This window comes from Dermacentor andersoni, chromosome 2 (genome assembly GCF_023375885.2).
Source record: "Dermacentor andersoni chromosome 2, qqDerAnde1_hic_scaffold, whole genome shotgun sequence".
Taxonomy (NCBI): domain Eukaryota; kingdom Metazoa; phylum Arthropoda; class Arachnida; order Ixodida; family Ixodidae; genus Dermacentor; species Dermacentor andersoni.
The window spans coordinates 150,468,003-150,493,923 of record NC_092815.1 but is presented as its reverse complement, the minus strand read 5'-3'; the positions used below and the strand labels follow the sequence as shown (position 1 = coordinate 150,493,923).

Below are 25,921 nucleotides of genomic sequence, written 5' to 3'. Positions count from 1 at the left end.
CAAGGGGAAGCATAGATTGCGATAGCAAATTAACAGACACCTATACAAAGTAAAGATAATAGTGTTATCGGCCGTATAAACTTGTAAACATCCGGTTCCTTATTAACAAGCAAGGTGCCACGCGCGCACAAGCAAATATGAAAACACCTCCCTCGATGACCGCGCACACTCGCTATCAAAACGCTGGAATGAGGAACCGCGGCAGCAGGCCGAACGAACCGATATTGCTGCCTCTAGCTTCAACGAAAACTAAGCGGCGAGAACACAGCGCAAACGAAGCTATCAGCACTCAGCGCACTCTGTCCCCATCGTACATTGCTTTGAAGATAGGGCCCGTGCGGCTACACCATATGCAGCCGCCGCCGGAGTATAACCTCCCTCCTCCCCCCCCCCCTCCCCCACACACACATAATCGGTGCCTTGCGCACGACGGAAGACGGCGCGCTTCGTCCCCGCTTTCCTATTTTGCGCGCGCAAGATTGCGCCGCAATCGTCGGCTCACCTTCGCTCGCTTGCACACGCACATACAGCATACGGCACGCGGCGACGATCTTACCGCACTTGGGATTTATACGAAACACCACGGCTACGCCGACGCCAACGCCGATGTAGAGCCTGCAGGGTTCACAAAATTTCTATCGGAATAGTAGAAAAATGAGCTTCATGCGAAGTTTTATGTCACTGCTTCCACATAGCACCGGTGCGGAAGGAGTCGGTCTGGTCCCTATAACAGAAGCTCTTTGTGCCACTGTCCTCAATACAGCGCGCACCGGCTGTCACTAGCGACCGCGTTGGCACGCCTTGACGACAGCCCACTTTCAGAACAGTCAGTTTTGGAATGCCGACGTGAACTGTCGTCGCAGCAAAAGTCTGTCAAGGCTTTGTTGACTTTTCTACGTGACAGTGGCCTATTAGAAAGACTTTAATGACCCCATTTCATCCCTTTTCATATTTTTTTTCTCACGCTTTTATTTTTGTCGCGCTCTTCTTTCCGTCTTTACTTCCCCTTTCCCTTCCCCTAGTGCAGGGTAGCAAACCGGAGGTTTTAAGTCTGGTTAACCTCCCTGCCTTTCTCTCATTTGCATCTCTCTCACTCTCTCTTTCCGGTTAAACATTGCGCCACAAGATTGCGCCACCAAGGTCAACGTCTCCTCTATGTCGATATTGCGTGAAACTTAATGCGCACACAGGAAAGCTAGAACCAGAAAGTGAGCGTATTATTTGCAGAACAGCGGTCCACCAGAGACGTTCACATAGGCTGGCGCCTCCCCCCCTCTATACCTCTTGTCGATCTTAACTATCGCGTTGCGGAGTGCGGTTAGGTGTAACTGCGACGGCATCAGTGCAAGTCACAGCAAAAAAAAACAAAAAAAAAACCCACACAAGAAAACAACAGCCGCTTCCGAGGAAACGGTGCTCGCGCCATCACGTGACATCGCTCCACCAATGGGACTGGCGGATAAGCCGCGGACCTTTTCGCCTGCTCTTGCTCTCTTGCACGGTGACAAATTGGAGTGTAACATTAGAGGAAAGAATGTCGTTGCCATTAGTTTTTTATCGCGTCAGCGTTAAGGAATCCGTGTCGCAGAGAATCCGGCGTCCTGCGTACGACATCCAACGTCTTGTGATCGAAAAATTATTCTGAACCACGCTTACCCAACCACACAGGCCCTCTGTGTAGCGCAAGGACGTTACTGAAACAATTTCTAATAGTAAAATGCATCCGAAAGATCACAAAGTAAATCTTGCACACCACATATGTACCAGAAAACAATTCTGTGACGGGGAAACTCAAACAAACCCCTTTTCCAGCGTTTCTAGCATTAAGATAGCCGCGCGCCCGGTTTTTTGCCGTACCATGAAGATGGCGCTCGGATCCGCGGCCTACTCAAGAGGCTACATTTTTACCAAAGCTCGCCTTCGTGCACAGCGTTCGCTGCCAGCGTTTGCTGGTAAAGATTACGGTTACCAAAGCTGCAGTTGCCGTGAAGCGTGAAAAGCAGTCAGGTATCATTGAATGCTATTGCGCTCTACTGTTAAAGGAGAAGCTTAAGCGTCCTCGAAGTTATTCAGTGAGCTCAGAGGTAGTGACGATGGTGATTTATTGACGTCCGCTCTGAAACGGGATGATGACAAATTGCCAGCAAGCCTGGATTGAGTTAAATAGGTGGGATACATGCTTTTCGTCCAACCATGTTTTTACACATTTGTTTATTATTTTTTTTCCTTTCGTCAGTATATGGATGGATCGATGCTATGAGCACAACCTCGCGCATCGGTTGCGGATGGTGTTGGGTTCGATTACCACCATCGCCGGGCACCCACTGGAGCAAATGGGCACAAGAGTAACCCGGCCTGGCGTTCAGCTTCCTTCAGGGGTGATACGCTTGGGAGAGGAGGCTGCGCCCTAAATTCCCATGGAGACACTCGTAAGCACAAAAATAGCTGCCAGCACAATGGCGCGATCTTGGGGTGCAAGGTTTAAGCAAAGCGTATGTAAAGCGATTGTTGCGTTAACCTTTCACATTCTGCCTGCAAGTACTGTTGTAAAGTACGAGTTAAAATTATTTAACCAGCTGTACCTATCTCAAGTTTTATTCGACGAGAACACCCAAGCAACACAAAAGCGTTTCAAACGCGTTGAAGTTGGACCAAGTGTCAGAAGACGCCACGGCCACCGTTCATTCTGGCGTCTGCTACGGTAACCCTGTGCCAGCAGCAGGTACAGCCAAGCTAAAGCTCTCAACTCCCCAATTCTTTCCAACACGAGCTATGTTAGGTACATGCTGGCTTAGCTGAGCGATCGGTTCGAAAGAACTACGTCCACTTCCATCCTGGTACATCATTTTGCTATGCCGGCATAAATACAAATCCAACACAACATAGGCAACATGGTTTAGCAATAAAGTGGGAAACAACAAATGTCCTTGACTTCGCAGTACGTTTTCGCACTTGTCGCGTAGTAAGTATTTATTTTTCATAGTTTTTACGAATCTTACATTTCAGACCTTCATTTTTATTTGCTAAGCTTCATCGGTGGTAGACTTCTGCAGCTGTTTTAAGGGAAATTGGAAAGCAATACCAATAGATACAACTTAATACCGATGTGCCTTGCGCACTGCGTGTATTCTACGTCCCCCGACGAGCGTATACTGATTTTGCTTTCCAATTAAAATTGAAACTAAATTGACGGCAGGTCTTATTTAGGAGTAAGAAATGAGGCTAGCCACTTCTAGTTCAGGTTAAGTGTGGCAGCATTAACCTACCGCCCATATCATGTCAAATCACTTGAAGAATCCTTCAAGAGAACGCCAATTCCTTCTGTTTGGCATGCACCATTCTTAGATTACCATCGATGTTATCCTATGCCGTTATCGACGGCATCTATTTTCCTTCAGCACCTATTCTGTTACTCTCATAAACCACCTGTATTTTCTTTGGCGCATCACTGCCCGTGCAACTCCTTTTGTGCTTCCTAATCTCAACTCGAATATTACTTAAGTCTCAGTAGTATAACGACTGAAACACTGCTTTGACCATGCCGTAACGTACAAGAATCTTAAAGAAGGCCCTAGCTCTGTGAAGCTGCTAGTCATTTGCTGTCCTGTCTCTCCTCTTCGCACAAGAACAAATAAATGTAAATCAATAAATTAGTGATTGAGTGTGTTGTACAGATGGCAAGAGCGAATCGTGATACTGGCAAAATTACCTTACAGAGGGCGGTTCCACTACTTCTCCGTAAGTATTCTGTCAATACACCTTATGAAGCAGCAGTTCGCATTGCTGTATTGCGAAGGTAAACAGGTGATTGTGTGTAATGTCACTTCTTTATTTTTTTTATTTTTCCGCGTTTCATTAATTTAGTCATTTACCCCATCACCGGATATACCATGTGTCTTCATAATAACGATAGTCACAGGTTTTTCGCGTGAGCATACCGAAGAATTTTCCGACTGTGCTAGCCCAAGTATTTAGGTTGATGGTAGAAGCTAGGGGCGACAAATGGCGCTGTCACCAACGTTACCGACCTATGTTTTTTAGCAAGAAGTGTTGAAACTATCAGCCTTCAAATGTATATTTTACGCCATTTTCATAGTCTACGATATTAAAGCACGTGCACGTTTAATTGTGCCCTGGCTTTGCAGAATAAACTACAAAATATGCAGTAAGTGAAAACATTTCCTCATCTATACATCATCCGCCCTTATAAGACCCTATAATATAACATATTACGCACCCCAATTGCCCTGACCGCCTTCTAGTGGTGCATGCCCATGTGCGGTCAGCTATGCAAAGCCAGCTTCACGATGAGCCCACCACTGGCTACCATGTTACCCGTACTTAGGATCGCGTCAAGCGCCGGTTATTCTGACCTGCGCTCTACCTCTTCGCGCAACGATATGCCGCTCGCTGCGAACAATGCCAACGGGGCAAGCGCCCAGGTATGCTTCCTGCCGGTCTAATTCATCCTATTGACATCCCAGCCCAAGCATTATTTCGCGTTGGGCTCGACCATCAGCACCCCTTTTCAACCTCGATATCAGACAGCAAGTGGGTCGCCGTTGCGACTGACTGTTCCACGCGATGCGCTGTTATCCGCGCCCTCCCCAGTGAACTGCGTTACGGACGCCACAGACTTTCTTCTGTATGACATCATCTTGCACCATGGTGCTCCGCGACAGCTACTTACCGAGCAAAGCTGGTACTTTTTGTCCCGCGTCAACGGGAACATCATTCACTCATGCTGTACCCACCACAAGCTCACAACCGCTTACCACCCGCAAACGAATGGACTCGCACAGCGCATGAACCACACCCTCACCGATAGGCTGTCAATGTATGTTGCCGCCGACCATCGCACTGCCATGAGGCAGTGAAGGGGCTACAAATATCGCCTGGCCGACGACGACGTCGACGAAGATGCCAGGGGCATGCAAAAGCCTTGCATCCGTAGCAGCTGCTTGCGGCTGTTGACCTTTTGCATATAATACTAATTTGTAAATAGTAACTGTTCTCGTAACAATATTTTACACAAGTCCGATGTGTAATAGGCTAACTGCACTCAGAAATGTCAGCATTTTGAGTCTCGTAGCTGTAATTCATGCTACCCCAAAGAAAAAAAAAAAGGTAAATTTTTCACCACTGTAAGCAGTGTATTTTAGTGCTTAGCTAAATACGCAGTTCTGGCGGTCATTAGCGCCCGATGCTCTTGCGCCATCAATCACCACGACCGAGACAAAAGCTGGCACAACGCACCTCCGATCTTCGTTCCGTTTGTGGCGAACAGCTGCACCTGGCCCAAGAACTGGTGGACAAATCCGAGCACCAGCTCGCCCATCTTTCTGTTAAGCGCCCTCTCGATGGAGCCTTCGGCGAGCCAGTGCAGAAAGTCGAACATCAAGCTGGTACCGTCGAGCTGACGCGCCTTGAATGTCACTGGAGCAGCCCAGAAGTGTAGTTCAGCGACTTTTAGGTTGTTCGGAGACGGCCTGACAGTGACCGGGTGGTTGAGTGAAAAAAGAGGCCCATTCCATGCGTGAAAAGAGGCAGCAAGTAGTAAATGTCCGTGTTGTGTATTGACGAAAATCAAACGATAAAGATAAACGTTCTGTTCACATGTCACTCGCCTGCGGGCATGCTGTGCTCAATGCTGCATTAAACGCAGCTCTAACACGTGTCTTACCTTGCCCAACCATGAGGGGCTTGTAGAAAGTGAAATCAGCAAACAGGGAATTTCTGCACATTTGATTCGCACGTTATTACGAAATGTTCGAGCTCGTGATTGTAGGCGAGCTACGGGGCATATGCGCCCTGAAGTGCTTTCTTTCGCGCTTCAAGCTGTAGCGAGACGCCATTTCTGCCTATGAATAGCAGATGACGCTTCATCGCCCAGAACAATGCCAGCATCGGGCGTATGTGCAGTGAAAGGCCACTATTGCCGCATTTAAAGAGTTCGGTACTTCAAATTGTTCGGAAAATGGTGATTCTCAGCTGGATTGGGAAAACTTCCACACCATCCATTTGATTTGTCTAATGACTCAGCTCATGGTCTTTTCTATTAAGAAGTTCCTTGCAATATCTAATTCACAGAAAAAAATGCGTTATTCACTTTTGAATACCTCACTAGATTATGAATCAAGACGTTACTGCGTACTAATACGGCACAAGATGCATCCACTTCGTCCGAAACGTTCCGCTCTTGTTGACATGTAATGACTTTGACCGATTGTTCCACAAGTAGTCTTTCTGTAATAACAGAAATCTAGCACGAAATATACAGCAGACGCGCGACATTGCTCCAGACCAGAGTCTATACGTAACCATACTCACTCCTCGACGTAGATTAACAACTCGATCCTGGGAATATAGACTTCGACCGCTACGCGGGCGTCTATAGGGATAGAGTTGACGGTTCCTTCATACGTGACGCCAAGCGGGCCCCCCTCGATTTGTAAGAGGGCTGTTACACCACTGTCGGTAGCATTGATGAAGTTTCGGTAGTAGCGCTTTAGATTCCACAGGCCGCAGAGCTTTCCTTGCGAGAGCCGCACACGGAAGTCAAATATCTTCGTGAACGTGCGCCGGATATCTTCCAGTGGAAATGCGTCGAAGGATGGCAGTGACAGCACCTTCGCTAGCCCGATGTCGAAGAGTGTGTCGCCGTACTCGCATTGGCGGTCTGAGAAGAAAAATAAAGCAACGAAATTGGAAGATTAGTAAGTTAGGCATTTAGGTTGCACCTATGTAAAGTGTGTATCTATAAAGCTTCTCGGGCACAGGTGCATTATATTAACCAGGTTCTATGGAGCATGAAATCTATCAGGTAATTATGAGTGCCGTCTTATAACTGTGCTCCTGTCTCACTAGCCATCGAACTCATCTCGCGTCATTCAGAATAGTACTTAACTGAGCAAATTGGTTCATAGGCTAAGGTAACTTTGAACAACTGAACTAAAAACGTGGGAAGAGGGGAGAAAGACAAAGCCGTCGCTGAGTAGAAACAGAGCTATCTTTGTATAGTTCGGTAGCCTACTTGTCTTTTGTCATATTCACTGCTCTAACTTCAGCTATTTAAGCTCGCCTTCCTAATAACTCGCAACATTGGAAATTGGCGGCTGTACTACGGAAACATCACTTCTTTTACATCGATGCTTTTAAGGGCTACTTTCCCCACTAACGTTGTCCGCGTGTAGTAAAAAACTGTCATCCCCAGCATTGGCTCCAGCGTCCCCGTCTTGTTCAGGAGCAGCCTCGTTGGCGCCACTCGGCGCCACTCGGCGCCACTGCTCCCGCATTCGTCGTAGTCGTCAATAATTAATTAATTAATAAAAACGCAAAAACAGAACCAACAATTGAGAAATACTTTAATGAACCATCGAGATTTGCCCAGTGATAAACACCGGGGCTGCACGTTTTAGCTTCGCTAGGTAACCATCTGTACGGAGTGCTTGGGCTGACAGTTTCTTTTTCTAAGTTCGCACGATAACAGACGCTATCGTGCACCTTTCCAACAATGGTGGCTGAAAAACAGAAAACTTGCGTAGCTAACTGTGCAGGGAGACCCTAAAGTCACTTTCTCTTCGTACACGACAATGTTCTTTAACATGATTCGCCAGGAAGCACGATGAGTGATATTCCCATTGTTATTATGCTCTGGGAGCCTGTTACGCGGGCAAAGGTGTGTAAGGCAAGCAAGCAGAAATACTTTATTATAAATTGGAGCCGTTCTCCTGGAAAATCGCCGCGCATGAAGCGCCACGCATGATCGTGCTCGAGAGCGTATAGGTGAAATTGAAAACGACATTGTAAATCTAATACGAAGGAGTTACAACATGAGCAGTACGCCTACAGGATAGTACGGTTTCTCAGTGCGATTACTGAATTGAAGAACACACCTCGTTTACATATGTGGAATTAGAAGGTCTGTTATGGATAATGCGTACATAATAAACTTCAAGCCTATTTATCAATTGCAGCATTTACAATAAATATCTTGAAGGCCTCTCGCCTTCGCTCAGGGGGTCCGCGAGCCGCGACCAGCACGACAAAGGACCAAAGGCGCAAGGAACAAAAACCGCTTTAATTTACGATAGAATGTAACACTCAAAATTACCGCAGCCTCGCGGCCAATAGCAGAAAAGAACAAGGCAAAGAAGCAAGCAGCAAAGAAGCAAAGCAACAAAAAGCAGCAAAAGCAAAGAAGCAAGCCGCAAAACAGCGAGGCAACAAAATATACAAGCCAAAGAGAGCGACGAAAAAACGGCCGTTACAAACCATCAACCAACACAATCTTTCGATCGATAACAGAATGCATAAAGCGCAGAAAGCAAGCAAGTACCGAAACAGGCGCGCAGACACAGTTCGAAAAGCGAACAAGAGCCCTGGCCCAGCGGACACAAAACGCTTTTCCCCCTGCTCTGCAGCACGCTCGGAAAGAAACCTAGACGGGCTACGCCCCACCAGCGCCTCCCCAGGCCCGCACCCCGGAAAAAAGCCACGAGTGCCGTCTCAGCTGCCTTCTTATCGGGCAGCCGCCTTCCCGGCATTCCCCGCGCGAGTTCTCACAATACGCGATCGGTGCGCATGCTCCATGCGACGAGTGCCGTTGTGGCGCGCGTTTCAAAAGCTTCCCCCGTGCGCGCTGCAGAAAGGGCCCAAGGGCCCGACAAGCTTATGCAACTTTTTCACAGCAGTATCGGTGTGGTTAGGAACCATGTGGCGTTTAACCCACTCCTGAGAGAACAAAAAAAGGTGTGATAATTTTGTAGACATGCCTGGAACATTACGGCTGACGTGCATGCAGAATTAAATGTGGGAGGACAAATTACGTTCTTTGCATTAAATTACGCCCTCGAGTGTTCTAAATATCTTTAAGAAAGTGCTTGAATGCGAAGTCATGCGGTGTCTTGCAAGAAGCGTACGTCATACCAAGCTCTTCATTGATTGAAATTGTAGGCATATTAGGGGTGTAATGCTTGGTGGCAAACTAAAGGCTCTTAGAAAATATTGGTATTGATACTAATTACTGAAAACTTTTTTTTAATATCGAAAAATTCGAATAGTTGGTTTTAGGTCATCTAGTGCACCTAATGCTACAAGATATAACACAGCAGACAACGCTCCAGCCATTGAGGAGACAGCGGCGTGATCCGTCGTATATGTATGGTGTGCCTTGCCCTGGTTGGCTACACACAGTTGTACTTCAATTGAAAACCTAGCTAGATGGTGCGGTTCATCTTGTTCTTGCAAAGCTCACCAAAAAATAAGCACAAAGAGAACAAAGACTCGCCTTGTTAACACATGTAAATAGTGACTGCCGCGATGCACACGCCCTTGAATATTTTACTAAGGTGCTATCATGTCCTGCTTTTCTGTCGCTAATGTTGTAGCACGCATTTATATATGAATGTTTTTAATAATCAAAATGATAGCTTAGAGTTAGCGCATGTCTTGTGCTTTTCTTCTCTTTTTACTCATTTCCGGAAAGCACTGCATGAACACGTGGTTAATACTCCTTCGAACTTAGGGTGATACAAGGTACACTTTTTTTCTCGCTCTTTCCAAGAGTTATACGTGGGGTGTAGGGTGTTGCCCATTCTGGTGGGAGAACCGAACATGTGGCTCCGGCTTCGAATTGAGTTTGAGTGGGCATGTCATGTCTAATGCCCGTGCACATATTGTTGTGTGCTGGTTACTACGCCGTCGTACAAATTTTATACGCAATGTTCTTTTTTTGTTTTGCGTCCTCAGAGAACAAACTATTGTAGTGATTCGAAATTTTTATGAAGTCGGGTATGATAAGTAATACGTGAGAAAGATTAAAATTATGTTTCGTCCCCTACACGACGAACACCTCTCCCAGCGATCTCGAATTATCCCTGCATTGCGTTAACTGACTTCAACTTGCGCCTGCTCATTTCATAACTTCGTCGCCACACATAATTTTTTTCTTCCTTGGCAGGAGCTTACCTTCCCTTGGTACCCTTTCTGTAATTCTAATTGTTCACCGCTTATCTACCTTACGCATTACATTGCATGCCCAGCTACATTCTTTACCTTAATGTGAACTAGAATATCGGCTGTCACCATTTGCTCTCTGATCTATACCGCTCGCTTCCGGTATCCTAATGTTACGCAGGATATTTTTGTTTCCATCGCTCTTTGCATGACCCTTAAGTTGTTTTCGGGCTTCTTTGTAAACCTCCAAGTTTCTGCCCCATATGTTGCCACCAGTAGAATGCAACAGTGGTAAACTTCTCGCTGACAGTCGTAAGCTTCAAATCAGGTTTTGTTAATGCCTGCAGAATGTAGCCAGACCCATATTTATTCTACTGTAAATTTCCTTCTCATTATCAGGGTACCCTGTGAGTAATCGACTTAGATAAATACACTCCTCAACAGACTCTAGAGACTGACTGGTGAACATGAATTCCTCTTCTCTTGCCAGGCTATTGAATTTTTTTTTGTATTGTGCATAAAAATACCTAAATCTGCACTTAAACTTTCTCGATTAAGGTGCTCAATCACTCATTGCACTTCATTGCCAGTATTGCTGAACAGGACAATGTCATCTGCAAATCGAAGGTTATTGAGATCTTCGCCGTTGATCCTCAATCCTAAAAGCCCTCCCAGTCTAATAGCTTTAATACTTATTCTAAACATGCAGCGAATAGCATTGGAGATATTATGCCATCTTGCCAAACGCCTTCCTTCATAGGCAATTTTCAATTTTTCTTGTGGATGCCCAAGGTAACTGTGGAATTTTTATGGATATTTCCCAAGATATTCACATATGCCTCCTGTACACCTTGATTACGCAATTCCTTCATGAATGTTGGTATCTCTACTGAATGAAATGCCTTTTACATTCTATGAAAATTTAAGAAAACCTATAATTCTGTCCGTAAGACAGAACCTCGCTGGAAATTAGCCTGTGTAACCGTAAAGTTCATTAGGTTAGCTGCTCCTCTGTTTTAAACAGTCCCTGAAGATGTCACATAGTTGAACCGTTGGAAGACAATTGTCAACTACGCGTGGAAAAAAGTACAAACGAGCTCCTCCCAGCCTATTTAGACCAGCAGCACATCACTGTGCGAAGGGGAGAAATAAATATTAGCTATAATATTAGCTATAATGTAAAATATTATTGGGCTGTCGCGACATAACGACAGCCCAATACGATTGAAAAGAGACTAGCAAACAAGGCAATGAGGTGGTTGAATTTTTAATTATGCTGACGTAGAGAAAAAATGCAGCATCACACTGACCATCCAGTTGCACGGCTATGACATGGACAGTTTCACTGAAAGTAACGTTAAATGTGACACCAGAGGTGCAGAAACAGTATACTGGACAAACAAGATTGCGAAATCGGTAGTTATGAACCATGGAGTGACCAGAGTAAACATACTTTATGTCATGCAAAAGAAAAACTCGTTGGCACCAAAAATTGCTCCCAAAGCTGTCCAGTAAAGCAACTGTTTTTTATTCAAAAATGCTACACCACCGTTTCGGCTCCTATACTACGTGACAGAAAATTTTGTCAATACTCATATTCTTGAGCGCTTTCTTTACAAAAGGTTGTTGTACCGATGGTTGGCCACATTTTCCTTTCGAACATAATCACGCTAACGTACAGGTTTACCGGATATCCTGTTTTTAACATACTCACACAGGAAACGATTCGGCGTTTTGCAATCTAGTACTCCTGTACAGGGAAACGTGACATACAGGGTGTTAAAAATTAAGCTTTATGCTTTTCATAAAATTAGGCACTGGGAGGCGCGCGAAGACAGCCTGTGCAAATAAGTTCTGTGGCCAGGGTGACAGAAAGCGAGATGACAACTATCGCTGTCAGCAGCCCAATTAACTAAAAGGGAGTAATAACCTTTTGGTGGCTGCAGTAAGTGGGTATGTTTGTATTGAAAAGTTAGATGTAGCGGCGTTTTTACACGCTATCAGTTGGAAAGATTCGTCTAGCGTGTCGTTGCTCCGAGATATGCGACTCAAAATTTTAATTATCGTTCGCATGATTACGCACACAAGAGAGTTAGAATCTGCGCATAGCTGCTCCCTGATGTGACACCTCTGTTGCAGGCGGCGTTTAGTCTGACAACGGAGCGGAGGCATTGGTCAAGATGATAACTGTCCCCCTTGACCTCTCGGCTGGGGAAATAGAATATTGAACAAACTGAAACTGTTGTCGTAACACGCGACCGGCAGCCTGTAACGCTGGCGGCAGCTGCCTTGCCGCGATAATGGCGCGAGCGGAGAAGCCGGAGGGCATTGAGCGTGCGTAATGGTGACTAGACTAGCGGGCATGGTCCTTGTCTGGGCTGCGCGAATAAAGTGTCTGCTAATTTCCATTTACTGCAAGTTTTATGGAGATCCAGAGCAACAACTGCACGGCACACGGTGCTGTCACATATTGATTTCGCCAGCCGAGAGTGAAAGGGGGACAGTTATCATCCTTGCCTATGCCTCCGCCCCGTTGTCAGACTAAACGCCGTACGCAAAAGCAGCGTTAGCAGCTTTGCGCACGGCGCGAAACTGCCAACGCAGCTTTGCTCCGAACCTCCCTCGCTTGCATGCGTAATCATGCGAACGATAATTAAAATTTGTTGTCAGATATGTCGGAGCAGACATGCTAGAAGAATTCTTCCAACTGAAACGGTGCACAAACATGACTGCCTCTAACGCGTGAATACATACATACCCACTTACTGCAGTCAATGAAAAAGTTGATTATTCAACATTAGTTCATTCGGCTACTGACAGCGATAATTATCGTTTCAGTTTGTGTCCCCCTAGCCACATAAATTATTTGCACAGGTGGTTTTCGTCTGCCTCCCAGTGCCTAATTTTAAGAAAACCATAAAGCTGAACTTTGAGCACCCGGTACAGTCGGCTAACATCGCCAGTTTATAGGAGCTATTGAAACGGCGTGCCACTTTGGGCTAACATTCACTGTTTTAAATATGCGGGTCTATTTTAACAGTTATGAAAGATGCCACTGCGGGTGGCTTCTTATGCGAACTTCTCTTCTATGCTCGATTGCTCAATTCCCGTAAACAGAAGATTAGTGAGAAAATAAAATAAAGGTGCCTCACACGCCAGATTTTTTTTTAAGTTTGATGACTGATGGTGATGGTGATCGTTATCAAGTTAGCCGGCTCCCGTTCTATGGGACCCTAATCAATAGTCTTGGCTCACCGTACCAGATCCCATATCTACCAAGCCCGATGCCTCAGGTTTGATGAAATATGAAAGTCAAATGTTTAGTGAATCTCAAGTGAACAAAAGCGGACATCGAGCGTTTTCCTTCCCATTAGTTCTGGTGACATCATCTTCTCAAAGTCGATTCACCCAGACCAGATAAAGCCGAAATTGCGAAGTATAGGTTTTTATGAAATTACATACGAAAAATTGGCAGTCTTGAAATAGTATCAGTTACTATCTCCTCCCTTATGGTTGTAGACATGCAGCGCAGAAATGGGGCCCGATAACGTAAAACTATCCCGCTCTGTTATTCGAATCTCCTGACGCAAATTTACGGAACCATCGACGCAAGCATCGGGCGGTAACCCATAGCGTTGTTTGAAAAGTCCGACGAAACGCGCTCCTCGTTTATAGAAGGTCACTATTTTTGCTTTCAAAGCAAAAAGCATTGCCTACATTGAGCAAATGTCAAAGAGCGCGAAAGGCTGCCTATTTCTCTGACCTTACACTCGCTGAAATTGCGAAGTAAGGCAATCGATGCTATTTCGCAATATTTTAAAGTCTCGAAACAATGTTGTTTATTTTTCGTTTGTCTGTTTAGTCACATGTGCCTGTTCTGCAGGAAGTCCGGTTCAAATATCAGTAAGGACAACATGGCGCCAGGTGACTGTACATATCGCTATAGTACTATCGAGTTGCGACATAAGTGAAGGGACTTCTTTTCTTCGTGCTACTGTTACTGTTACTTTGTTATATTAGTACTGCTATAGACGTTGGAAACTGGCGAAAGAGAGTCAACATTTAGCGATGCCATCAATCACGGTGGCGGACGCAGCCTCCCTTCTCCTAGCAGATGACTGAGATCGCCTGGGTCTCAGCGGCTATGACTGCTAGCTGGATGACCCAGACCTGGTCTCGCTGGTCTGAGCTGAGCAGCAGGTAATCTCACTGCTGTCGGTTTTCAATTTTGCGGGCCTCGAAAGGAGCTGCCTTCGAGCATGTTCATAGAATATGTGGCAGATCCGCCCTACACTTACACAATATACATTGATCATTGTATTGCCCTGTATGTAATCTGCGGCATGCCACCGGATTAGGATACATGTCTGTTCGCAGGAAGCGCCAGGCTACCGCCTGTTTTTTGGTTACATCGGGATGAGCGGGTAGGTACCGGGTCCTTCCCAGCCGATAGTAATCGGTGATGGCTTTGTGTCTGACCATTGTTACGTTTCGCCTACAACGCGCGGTAATGCCGGCGCGGATGCAACGGACGCCGGGGCTTTGTTCAAAACGGCGGACATTTTGGCCTGTTCGACGCCGCCGCAACGCCTACCCGCCAAGCGTGTCCAGGCGTGTTTCAGTGCCACGTGTCTTCGTGTGTGCGTGTGTGTGTGTGTGCCCTCGCTTGTCAAAGCGCGGCAGCCGGGGAGCGGAGTTCCCCGAATGTGGAGCCTGGAGGTCTCTCGGCTCAACCGTTCGCGCCGTCGTGTGGGCGGTTGGCGATGCGTCACTACACTCGGTTCAGCAGGTCTCTCGGCCCGACAGTTCGCGCCGTCGTGGGCTCCTGCTGCGCCGTCCCGTGACCTTCATCCCGTGACCTTCCCTCCTTCCCTTTTGGACCGCGACGCCGGGAGTATAAGAGCAGCTGCCCCCGGACGCCAAGAGAGAGGCTCCAATTTGTACTGTTGAGTTACGTGCTCTCCCGTCTCTCCACTCCGGTCGACCTGACCGGCCGCTCTTTTGCTATGTTAGAATAAACAAGTTGTTCTGTTACCAGTCTTCTCATGCTTTGCCGGGACCTTCGGATGCTTCCAGTGCCCCAGGCCGCCAGGCCAACGCTACCCTTGGGGCTTGCGACCCATTGGCAATAACGGGCGTCAGCACCGAGACCCCAACAACTCGTGCCAGCGGTGCGATTACAACATCTGGTTGCCAGCGGTGAGATCGCGACAACGGAGGCCAGCAGCGAAGAGATGCGGTTGACTGTATGCTGAGCAGCACAACGACCATCCGGGAGCAGCGCAACGAGCCCTGTGTGATGACTGGTTGCCTGCAGCGGAACGACTGCGCTGAAGTCTTGGCTGCGAGGTTTGGTGAGTGCGGGACTTTCTTCTTCTGAGTTTTGCCAGGCTTTTGTTAGTGTTAGAAACAGAGCTGGTAATTGTGGTTGTCGTTGCTGCCGGGTTAGTTTGCGGCAAGACAATAGTAGGCAGTAGAGAAAGCAGCATTCAGAGCAGCCATGGATTTGAAGTCGTTGCGCAAACCGAAATTGCTGGAGCTTGCGAGAGAGTTGGGTCTGGATGTCTCAGACAAACTCAGAAAACCAGAACTGCTAAGGGCTATTCTTGAGTTAGAAGCTGAGGATGACGAGCTGTCGGAATGCCTTGAGACCATTCAGGAGAGGGAGGAGCAAAAAGAGAAACAGGAGCGCGAACTTAAAGAACAAAAAGAGAAACAGGAGCGCGAACTAAAAGAACAAAAAGAGAAAGAAAAAGAAGAGCGCGACCGTCAACACGCTTTGGAAATGAAGCGTCTCGAGCTAGAGATGGAACGCGCTCGTAATGGAAGTCAGGCACACGGTGCAGGAGAACGAGTATTGTTCAAAATGACTGACCTGATGCGGCCGTTTAAGCTTGGAGAGGACATTGGTTTGTTCCTGGTTAACTTTGAGCGAACGTGCGAGAAGCAGGGGTTCTCTCGGGAAACGTGGCCACAGCGCTTGCTCACTTTGCTACCCGGCGAGGCGGCCGACGTAGTCGCTCGCTTGGAGAGAGAGGAGGCAGAGGATTTCGACAAAGTGAAATCGAGTCTGCTAAAAAAGTACCGGCTGTCAGCGGAGGCGTTCCGTCGGAAGTTTCGGGAAAACGAGAAAGGCAGAAGTGAGTCATATACAGAGTTTGCGTACAGGCTTATGTCAAACATGCAGGAGTGGCTCAAAGAAGAGAAAGCGTTTGGTGACCACGAGAAAGTTCTGCAGTGTTTCGGGCTAGAACAGTTTTATAGTCGGTTACCTGAGAACGTGCGGTACTGGGTCTTGGATAGGCCAGACGTTAGTACGGTGGCTAGAGCCGCTGAGTTAGCCGAGGAGTTTGTGACGCGTCGGGCTCGTGGAGCTAAGGACGGTCAAAAGGCTGAATTTGGCTCCAAGTTTGAGAGGCCAAAGTTCGCGCCCATGAGAGCAAAGGGGGACACACGTAGTGCGGATGCGAGTGAAAGCAGTCCGACCGAACGTAAGGAGACGGCGGCAACCGAAGCCGAACGCAGAAAGCGGTTCGAGATGAGGCAAGCGCGCGTTTGTTATACGTGCCAGAAGCCGGGTCACTTTTCGGCGCAGTGCCCAGAAACAAAACCAAAAGTCGTGTTTTTTTCATTAGGCAGCACTGACGAGAACATCAAGCTTCTCGAGCCTTACATGCGAGACCTCCTCGTGAACGGGAAAGAGTGCCGAGTGCTTCGCGATACCGCAGCTACGATGGATGTAGTTCATCCCTCTTACGTAGAACCCGATATGTTCACGGGCGAGTGCGCATGGATCAAGCAAGCAGTGGAAGCTCATAGCGTGTGTCTGCCGGTAGCAAAGGTGCTTATTGAAGGACCTTTCGGAGCACTTGAGACGGAGGCCGCAGTGTCATCTATGCTGCCCCCCCAGTACCCGTACCTATTTTCGAACAGGTCCGATCACCTCCTGCGCGAGAAGGGGCTTTTGTTTGGTGAGGCTAGCGTTCAGGCCTTAACCAGATCGAAGGTTCGGGAGCTCGCTGCAAAGGCGGTAGTTGCGGGGCCGACGTTGTTGAACGATGAAAAAGGGTCAGAGGCGCAGCAAGCTGGTATTCAGAGCACGCCCGAACGGGATAAAATTGAGCCTGTAGCGTTAAAGGCACCAGATACTGGAGAGGAAAATCCCGACACGGGAAAGTTAGAAGAGCTTCCGGTCGAGCTTCCGGGACTAGGCTCAGTGACGAACAGGAAAGACACCGATCAAGTCATTAGTGACTTAATAAGTAAAGCATCGCTGTCGCCTGAGCAGAAAACAGAACTACACCAGCTCTTACAAGAGTTTCAAGGTCTGTTCTCTGAGAGGCCTGGTAGGACTTCTGTCCTTACTCATGACATAGAACTTACCTCCCCAGAGCCAGTACGATCCAAGGCGTACCGGGTGGCACCCCGCCAGAGCGATATTATGGAGGCTGAGGTAAAGAAAATGCTACAGCTCGGTGTTATTGAAGCGGGTGAGAGTGATTATACCTCCCCTTTGATTTTAGTTGAGGTACCGGGCAAGGAACCTCGTCCTTGCGTCGACTACCGCAGGCTTAATTCCATCACTAAGGATCAAATTTATCCGATCCCTAACATCGAGGAGCGCCTTGAGAGAGTGAGTAGCGCTCAGTTTATTTCCACCCTAGATCTTGTCAGGGGTTATTGGCAGGTTCCACTTACAGAAGAGGCTAGTAGGTATGCGGCGTTCATTTCACCCATGGGGACATTCCGTCCTAAAGTTTTGAGTTTTGGTTTGAAGAACGCGCCATACTGCTTTTCAAGCCTCATGGATAAAGTGTTGCGGGGACAGCAAGAATTCGCTTTACCGTATCTAGACGACGTAGCGATATTCTCCGCATCCTGGCCGGAACATATGGCGCACTTGCGGGCAGTGCTAACCCGCCTGCGCGATGCGGGCTTGACAGTCAAGGCTCCCAAGTGCCAGTTAGCACAGGCCGAGGTTGTCTACCTCGGACACGTGATTGGTCGGGGTCGTCGCCGCCCCTCTGAAATAAAAGTGGCCGCTGTGCGAGACTTCCCGCAACCGCGCACGAAGACCGATATTCGGTCGTTCTTAGGTGTCGCCGGCTGTTATCAGAGGTACATTCCCAGGTACTCTGATATCGCGGCTCCCTTGACGGATGCTCTAAGAAAGACAGAGCCGCAAACAGTCGTCTGGGATGAGACGAAGGAAATAGCTTTTAGCGCCCTAAAGAGCGCCCTAACAAGCCAGCCTGTGCTACGATCGCCCGACTACACAAAAGGGTTCGTTGTTCAGTGTGATGCTAGTGAGCGAGGCATGGGCGTTGTACTGTGCCAACGGGAAAATGGAGAAGTAGAACACCCCGTCCTGTATGCTAGTCGTAAGCTGACCAGTCGTGAGCAGGCGTATAGCGCCACCGAGAAAGAGTGTGCGTGTATCGTGTGGGCCGTTCAGAAATTGTCATGTTACCTAGCTGGCTCGAGGTTTATCATTGAGACGGATCACTGCCCTCTCCAATGGCTGCAGACCATCTCTCCCAAAAATGGCCGCCTCCTGCGCTGGAGCCTCGCTTTGCAACAATATTCCTTTGAGGTGCGTTACAAAAAGGGGAGTCTCAACGGTAACGCCGATGGCTTAAGTCGAAGCCCCTAACGTGGGAATCAGCCTCAAAATTGCTTGTTACTGATGTTTTTCTTCCTGAGGCAGGATTTTTTTTAACCTATTGCTTTTGTGTAGTGTTTAAAAGTGATGATGTGCTTTTTAGTGCAATTTTTCCGATTTGTGGACGCGTTCTGAGTGCTGCTAAACTACTGTAAGGAACTAGGCAGCAGTATAAAAGGGGAAAGAGCCTGGCAGGGCTTAGTGAGGGTTGTGCCGTGCTTGCTGACTGAGCGGTTGACTTTCAGGCGTGGTTCTAACGCTTGCCGGAAACGAGAACAAAAATGTCAACTCTCCCGAAGTCACTTTGCAGTGTCCTGTGTGCACCTGAACGTGAGAACGAGGGCTTCTCTGTGCGCTGCGCTCAAGAAACGCCAAAGGACGCCCGACTTCGGTTATGAGCATCATCGAGCGACATCCCTCCGGACAGCGGATGCAGTCCCCTGACCATCGGGATCTCCTTCCCCCGGCGGGGCGGTCTGTTACGTTTCGCCTACAACGCGCGGTAATGCCGGCGCGGATGCAACGGACGCCGGGGCTTTGTTCAAAACGGCGGACATTTTGGCCTGTTCGACGCCGCCGCAACGCCTACCCGCCAAGCGTGTCCAGGCGTGTTTCAGTGCCACGTGTCTTCGTGTGTGCGTGTGTGTGTGTGTGCCCTCGCTTGTCAAAGCGCGGCAGCCGGGGAGCGGAGTTCCCCGAATGTGGAGCCTGGAGGTCTCTCGGCTCAACCGTTCGCGCCGTCGTGTGGGCGGTTGGCGATGCGTCACTACACTCGGTTCAGCAGGTCTCTCGGCCCGACAGTTCGCGCCGTCGTGGGCTCCTGCTGCGCCGTCCCGTGACCTTCATCCCGTGACCTTCCCTCCTTCCCTTTTGGACCGCGACGCCGGGAGTATAAGAGCAGCTGCCCCCGGACGCCAAGAGAGAGGCTCCGATTTGTACTGTTGAGTTACGTGCTCTCCCGTCTCTCCACTCCGGTCGACCTGACCGGCCGCTCTTTTGCTATGTTAGAATAAACAAGTTGTTCTGTTACCAGTCTTCTCATGCTTTGCCGGGACCTTCGGATGCTTCCAGTGCCCCAGGCCGCCAGGCCAACGCTACCCTTGGGGCTTGCGACCCATTGGCAATAACGGGCGTCAGCACCGAGACCCCAACAACTCGTGCCAGCGGTGCGATTCCAACACCATGCGGTCTCCTGTCGTTCCCTGCTGGGCCGGCCGACTTCCTCGGCGAGCAAGTCCTCGAGCGACGCTGTGACCCTCCTCGTTGCCGGTGAGAGAAAGGAAGGTGCGCGGGCACCCAAACAATTTGAGCCGTCCCGCAATGGTGTTCGCTGTTATTATTTATAATTTTGACCGGCGCTGGCGAGATGCGTCCTTTCGTGAAATTATGAAACAGGATCTTTGAGGCGCTTACAATAACTCTAGCTTTGGTGGAAGGCCAACGCTAATGCTATTGCTGATTCCTCCGCGACTTCGGGGTTGTCCATTTTCATGGTTCCGCACTCGAGTGGTTCTCCCTCCGCGTCTACCGCTACTACGGCGGAGTACCATTGGGCGACGTCTCTGTGTGGCACACATTCCTCTGCGACAGCCACAAAACAGTAAATTTTGTACTGCAGTGTCATGCCGCAGAATTTCTCTTTACCTTTGGTGCGGCCGCTTGCAATAAGCAATTGCTGAAAAATCGATACATTCTTGGATTTCACGTCCCCAATTCCAACTACTGAATAATGAAGCATTTGGGCGCAGTCAATGCATTTCGCAAGAGGAATACGCCTATTGGTCGCATCGCATGCAATTCTCTGCCGGAAAGGTAGACCCGCCCGACACCGCGAAAGAGTACTTGTCTATATTTTACATAATTTGCTGCTGCAAGATGGACCTGAGAACGTGGTCACATCGGGCAAATCATATATGACATCCCCGTAGTATGTTAATCATTGATAGCTTAGGACAGAGCGTCAGTCACCCCGTTTATTTCAGTGCCCTTCTGCTTGAGCTCAGAATGCTGGCTTAGTCATATAAACGCACCCACTGTGGGTTGTGCAGCTACTGTTCTTTGTGTATTTCGTTTTTTTTTGGAATCCGCCTTTGCCCTTGAAATTTCGTTCGCAAGCTCTCAACTTTACATGGAAACTGCTTTGCGGCCAGGGGCTTGCCTCTACAGCCAGGAGTTAGCGGTTCGACAACTGCTGCTGTTGGTTTTTAGCGCGCAAGCACACTCGGCTCCATGCAGCGTCGCTCAGCTGCTTGGACGATGACTCTCCGTCTTCGAAACCGACTTTTCTGCCTCCTCAATAAGGTTATTATCAATACGGCATTTCAGCTTTAACTAGGCGTGGGTAACACCCTCGGAATGAACATGCCACGTGAATCCGAACACCATCGCTCCTACTTTATTTATGGTTTTTTGGATATTTGTTTGCAGCATTCGACATGATTGGATGGAGGCTTGACAGAAAGCGTAACCTCTAAGGAATCGCAACCTCCGTACCTGATTACACCTTTAGGGATCTTGTCTGCTGCAAAAGAAACGGTATCCGAAACCGTTAACTTCGCAGCTAATTATGCGCTGAATCTGCTACTATGAGGTCATATCTGTATCAGGCTGCACAGCTTTATGACTTAACGGCAAGTGATATTTAGTTTTACAAACTGTCCATTGAAACCTGATGTCGAGAGTTACTAAAACTGCGCCCGCCTTTTCTTCAGAATGTCCTCGTCTCCGATATAACTTATATTGCGTACTTCATGCCGGTTGAAGAGCGTACTGTGCGTGTCGGTGCGGCTGCCATAGAAAAAGACCAAAACAGTAGTCCCCGAGAAGGACCGGACGCGCACAGCACTGCTGTGTCTCCTGCCAGATTCGAAATGAGAATAAAAAATAAAGGAATGCAAAATTGGGATCCGACTCACCGTTTGCTAAAACAGCGCAGGTCACTGTGAACAGGAGGATGTGCAGTGGCGGAAAACACGCCTTCATTGTTTGGCGAATAAACTTCTGCGTGCTTCGTATTGTCAGCGCCGCGGGTCGCTGCGTACTAATGTAGTCTGAATCGTGGCTCGGACAATGCCGATAATAGGCCGCGCTGGATTGCTTCTCAGCTACTTCGTTGCATTACCTGCCTGTACGCCTACTGACCAGAGGCACCACCAGTGGGCCCTTTTATGTTCTCGCCGTGCGCTATCATGACACTCGAAAACTTCCTCCTGATGCGGAACATTCGAGCACCGAAAACACGGATTGCGTGTTGCACCGCAAGAGCAAAGTTTCCGGGGTCACCGGCTAACACTAGGCACATGTCTAAGTGATAAGGAGGTTTAGGCTCCGCAGCAAGTGGGCGGGCCACACAAGCGTCATCAGAAACCGCGAGAATTGGGGACGCCTTGTGGCCTCGCCCACAAGGTCCATTATCTCCCTGTAAGATTATGTGCATCCGCATATAATAAAAAGGGGTACGAACGGAGGCGGCAACGATGTGGTATTATTAAATAACTTTTTCTACTTGCAGGAAAAAGGAAACACGTAACGTGTGCCTTGCTCAGCACATCTTACTTTAACGTGTATTACGATTATCTTTATTCCCCCAACGCGCATCATGATAATTAGAGCAATTATGCGAAAGGTAGACAAATATTTTTTAATAAATATTTGGATTGTCAGTGAAAAAGAAATACTACTGGTACGCACGTACGCATACTGACCAGTGTTTCTTTAAAACTCGGTGCATAACAATTGGGACTCCTCGTATAAATCACTTTATTGCAGCTTTATTCGCATTTGCACCGCATTTAAGACGTAGTCTGGTTTCTCAGTTCCCGATGTCTAGCAGGGTTTTTCCCAGCACCAATAATTATTACAATTCATACAGCACGGCTGTTTAACAGTTCATCACATGGCCTTTCAGACCATCGCGCGATCAGACACAGTTGTATTTGCAGGCATATTTTGTTAAGCGCTCCGTTACTAAGTCCTCCGACTAAATGTAAAACATAGTTCGCGTGCCTGTCGCTTGCACTAGTGCAACCACTTTCATTTTTTATTTCATCGGTTATTATTTATATAATCTTATAACAGAATACAAGGATGTCTTTTACAACGAGTGGTTGAGTACTACTGGCAGAGTTTAACTGAGGATTCCTTTCGTCATCGGGCAAGTACTCGAATGTCCTGGGAGATTCTCTAATTGTGTCCAGCATTTACCTCAGTTGCTCGATGATTAAGGCTCTGTTCGCCAAAATATTGACACCTTAGACATTTTCGAGCACTAATGTATCACTTAAAAGCACATTTAGCGCCAGCGAACAAGCACACAAGGGCAACGACACCACAATGCGGCCCGAATAGCGCATTGTGTTGTTGTCCTTCTTCGCGCTAAATATGCTTTCCAAGTCAGTTTACCAACACGCTCAACAAATGGCAGTGCTGAAATCTATCACTTTAGCTTGACTTATTTGCCTTAGTGTCCCTTTAACGTGATTATTGCTTTTCCCTCTGGCGTCTTATACTGCTTTGTTTATACGTCTCGTCATGTCTGCTTAGGCGACTATAAAGGCGCGTTCCGCAATAAACTACCGAAATTCCTAGAAAGGCCTTTTGCTCATTGCTTTTTAGCTTGTCCTTTGCCCTTTCCTCACGCTGCTTATTCAGTAGTATTTTAGGGCCACTAGAATCAAACAACGGTGGTGTCTGTGGGAAAACGAAACGCAGTAGTGAGTAGTGGAGCGTACTCAAATGCCGGATCAGGCAGGTCGACATCCAATTACTTCCGTGATTACAAATCAGTGTCAGCGATTGTGTGTGTCTTAAGTAATAAGAGGATGTAACTATTATTTCTTTACGGTTTTGTCTTGTGTACCATAATAAACGGCATGAATACATTATATTACGGAATATATATTGAACCAGAAGAAAGGGGGTCAACCGAGCGGCCCGATTTTTATTAGTCATATCATTAGAAGCCAACAAACACTGACACCAAAGACAACATAGAGGAAATTACTTGTGCTCAATATATGAAATAAAATCGGGCCCTTGGTTAGCCCCCTTTCTTCTCGTCTATTACATAGCGAGGGTTTCGAATCCGGCAACATTGATTCTTGCAGGTAGCATGTGTAGTTTTATTGACCAGTTGTCTTCACTCAAAGAGAGCACGTTCTCGTGAAGCCTGCGGCAGCAAGGCTGTTCCACGTTCGCCGGGAAGGTCTGGGAGTGGTGGCGCTGGCTAACACTCCCGGGGTTCTACTAGGAAACATAAATACTAAGAAAGTGGATGTAGGAAAGGGCGCCGCGGTACCTCGATTAGTAGACCATCGCACGCGAAATACGGAGGTTGTGCCTTCATTGCCCACCTGTGGCAAGTTTTTTTTCATCCACTTTCATTTCCATTAATTTATTGCTTCTTTATTTTATTCATTAAGCACACGTAATTTGCTTTATGTTGTTCTTGGTGTGAATGTTTGTTGGCTTCTAGCGATGCATTTTGGTTATTTGTTCATTGTGAAGTGGGACGCGTAGCCTACATCACTTGATCATTAAAACGGTGCCGTAATGCAGCGTTACCCAGATAAAAACAAAAAAGCGTCAATGAAACTTGTTATTTATTGTTCCTTTTAATATACGAGGTATATAAATATGTGCGTGCATCCGCCGACATGCTTTAACAGCATACTAGAGTCAAAGGCTTGCAAGATGCTTCGTCCTCCTTTTCCTGGGTGTATCCGTGTCTGTAGCTACCTGGCGTTAGCACTCCACAACTGCCGCTGAAAACTTGCTTGACGTTTTCTGGGACATATTCGTTAACAGAGCTTTCGACCACTAATACTTCACATTCTGGGTTACCTGCGCCAATACAAGTTTAGTATTTGAATAAAAGACAATGAAGGTTTGTTAACAAAATACATGAATGCACTTTAATTTGTACCAGCGCACATCATGTACGAAACACTGCAAAGTTCATTCACAATTTGATTGATTTAGAACTTTATGGGATTTACATCTCATGGAAACCAAGTGCTAATAAAGTCACCCTATATTGGAGAACTACGAAATGATTCAATTTATCTTAAGCTCTCTGTCATAACCGAAAATGTTTTTACGCCATTGTTATTGTATTACATTTTCATTGAAATGGGACGGCCTCGACCAGGGAACTATCTCACGATACCGTGATGAACAGCACGTAGTTAGACGCCAAGCCAACACACGGCGGGCAGTAATAAGTGGAAAGAAAATGGGTTTCATGAATTTGGAATGTCGCTATTTTGGCGGATTCAGCCGTATATCAAAAAGATGCCAGGCTGATTTAGCTGCATTTATTGTCTATTTTTCGTTTGTCAACCTGCATTGTCTAGTCTAGACAACATTGTCTAGACAGCGATTTTTCTTATTTTATTGGCCGACAAGAGGCGAGGAGCACGCTCAAGTGGGTAGGGTTTGAATAGGGCCGAGCAGCGCACTGAAAATAGATAACCAGACGAAGAGGGTGGTGCCGGAGTCTGCGACTGGTCTGCTTTCCTTTACAAACCTTGAGGTAGCTCGTCCAAAATCACAATGGCGTGCAACGGAAGGTAAAGAATGCTGCTAAAACGGATCCTCAGCAAAGAGGAATTGGCAGAGCGAGGTCGTAAACGTGCCGAGAGTGCTCGAAAACATTGCACTGACACGCAAAAGGGTTGTGATACGGAAATAAACCGATGCACTGCGGCAGGTGCGAGTAGCCAGTTGCCTGAGTAATCAGTAGCACCCATCTTCTATTCCTTTCGGAACGGGACAGTCTCCGGCTATTCAGAAAACCTTCAGTTTTGTTCGGCATAATAATGCATTTTTAATGCGCACAACTCATTTTGGCGCGTGAGTTTTTGCGGTCTTGTGATGTCGCGTGACAGGCAGGTGAAGTGGGTGCCACGCGAAAACTTCTGACCAATAGCAGAGGGCTAATGGCGAATAGCGTCGAATCAGAAATGACTATTTTTATTTTTTTTTGGTCTAGTCACCAATAATCACTGTGTACACGTCATATCACATGGGGAGCTTTCGCAGATTTCGTGAAGCCGCGTGACAGACCGGCGAAGCGGGGGTGGTCCAAAAAGGTTTTTGACCAATCGCGGAAGGCCGATCGCCGAATTGGAATTGAAATGTTTTACCTTATAGCGCCCTTAATCAGGTAATCATTGCATATTTTTTTCTACCATTTTCTGTATACATCTCAAACTTTTTTTCTTCGTCAAACCTTCTCCAACTACCTTGTAGAACTATCTTCGCATCTGTTACACGGCATGCCACCTGGTGTAACGATATGCA

At 47.4% G+C, this 25,921-nt stretch overlaps 1 protein-coding gene across 1 annotated transcript in view; it reads right to left on the bottom strand.

Moving 5' to 3' along the window:
* Positions 1 to 21,762, bottom strand: part of LOC126540942 (uncharacterized) — a 32,705-nt gene extending 10,943 nt beyond the window's left edge. The window contains exons 1-3 of the mRNA XM_055076141.2: positions 21,535 to 21,762; positions 6,331 to 6,679; positions 5,257 to 5,489 (exon numbers count right to left, since the gene is read on the bottom strand). Of these exons, the coding sequence (XP_054932116.1) occupies positions 5,257 to 5,489; positions 6,331 to 6,679; positions 21,535 to 21,601 (649 nt within the window). The 5' untranslated portion in view covers positions 21,602 to 21,762. The remainder of the gene's footprint in view (positions 1 to 5,256; positions 5,490 to 6,330; positions 6,680 to 21,534) is intronic.
* Between the last annotated feature and the right edge of the window lie 4,159 nt (positions 21,763 to 25,921).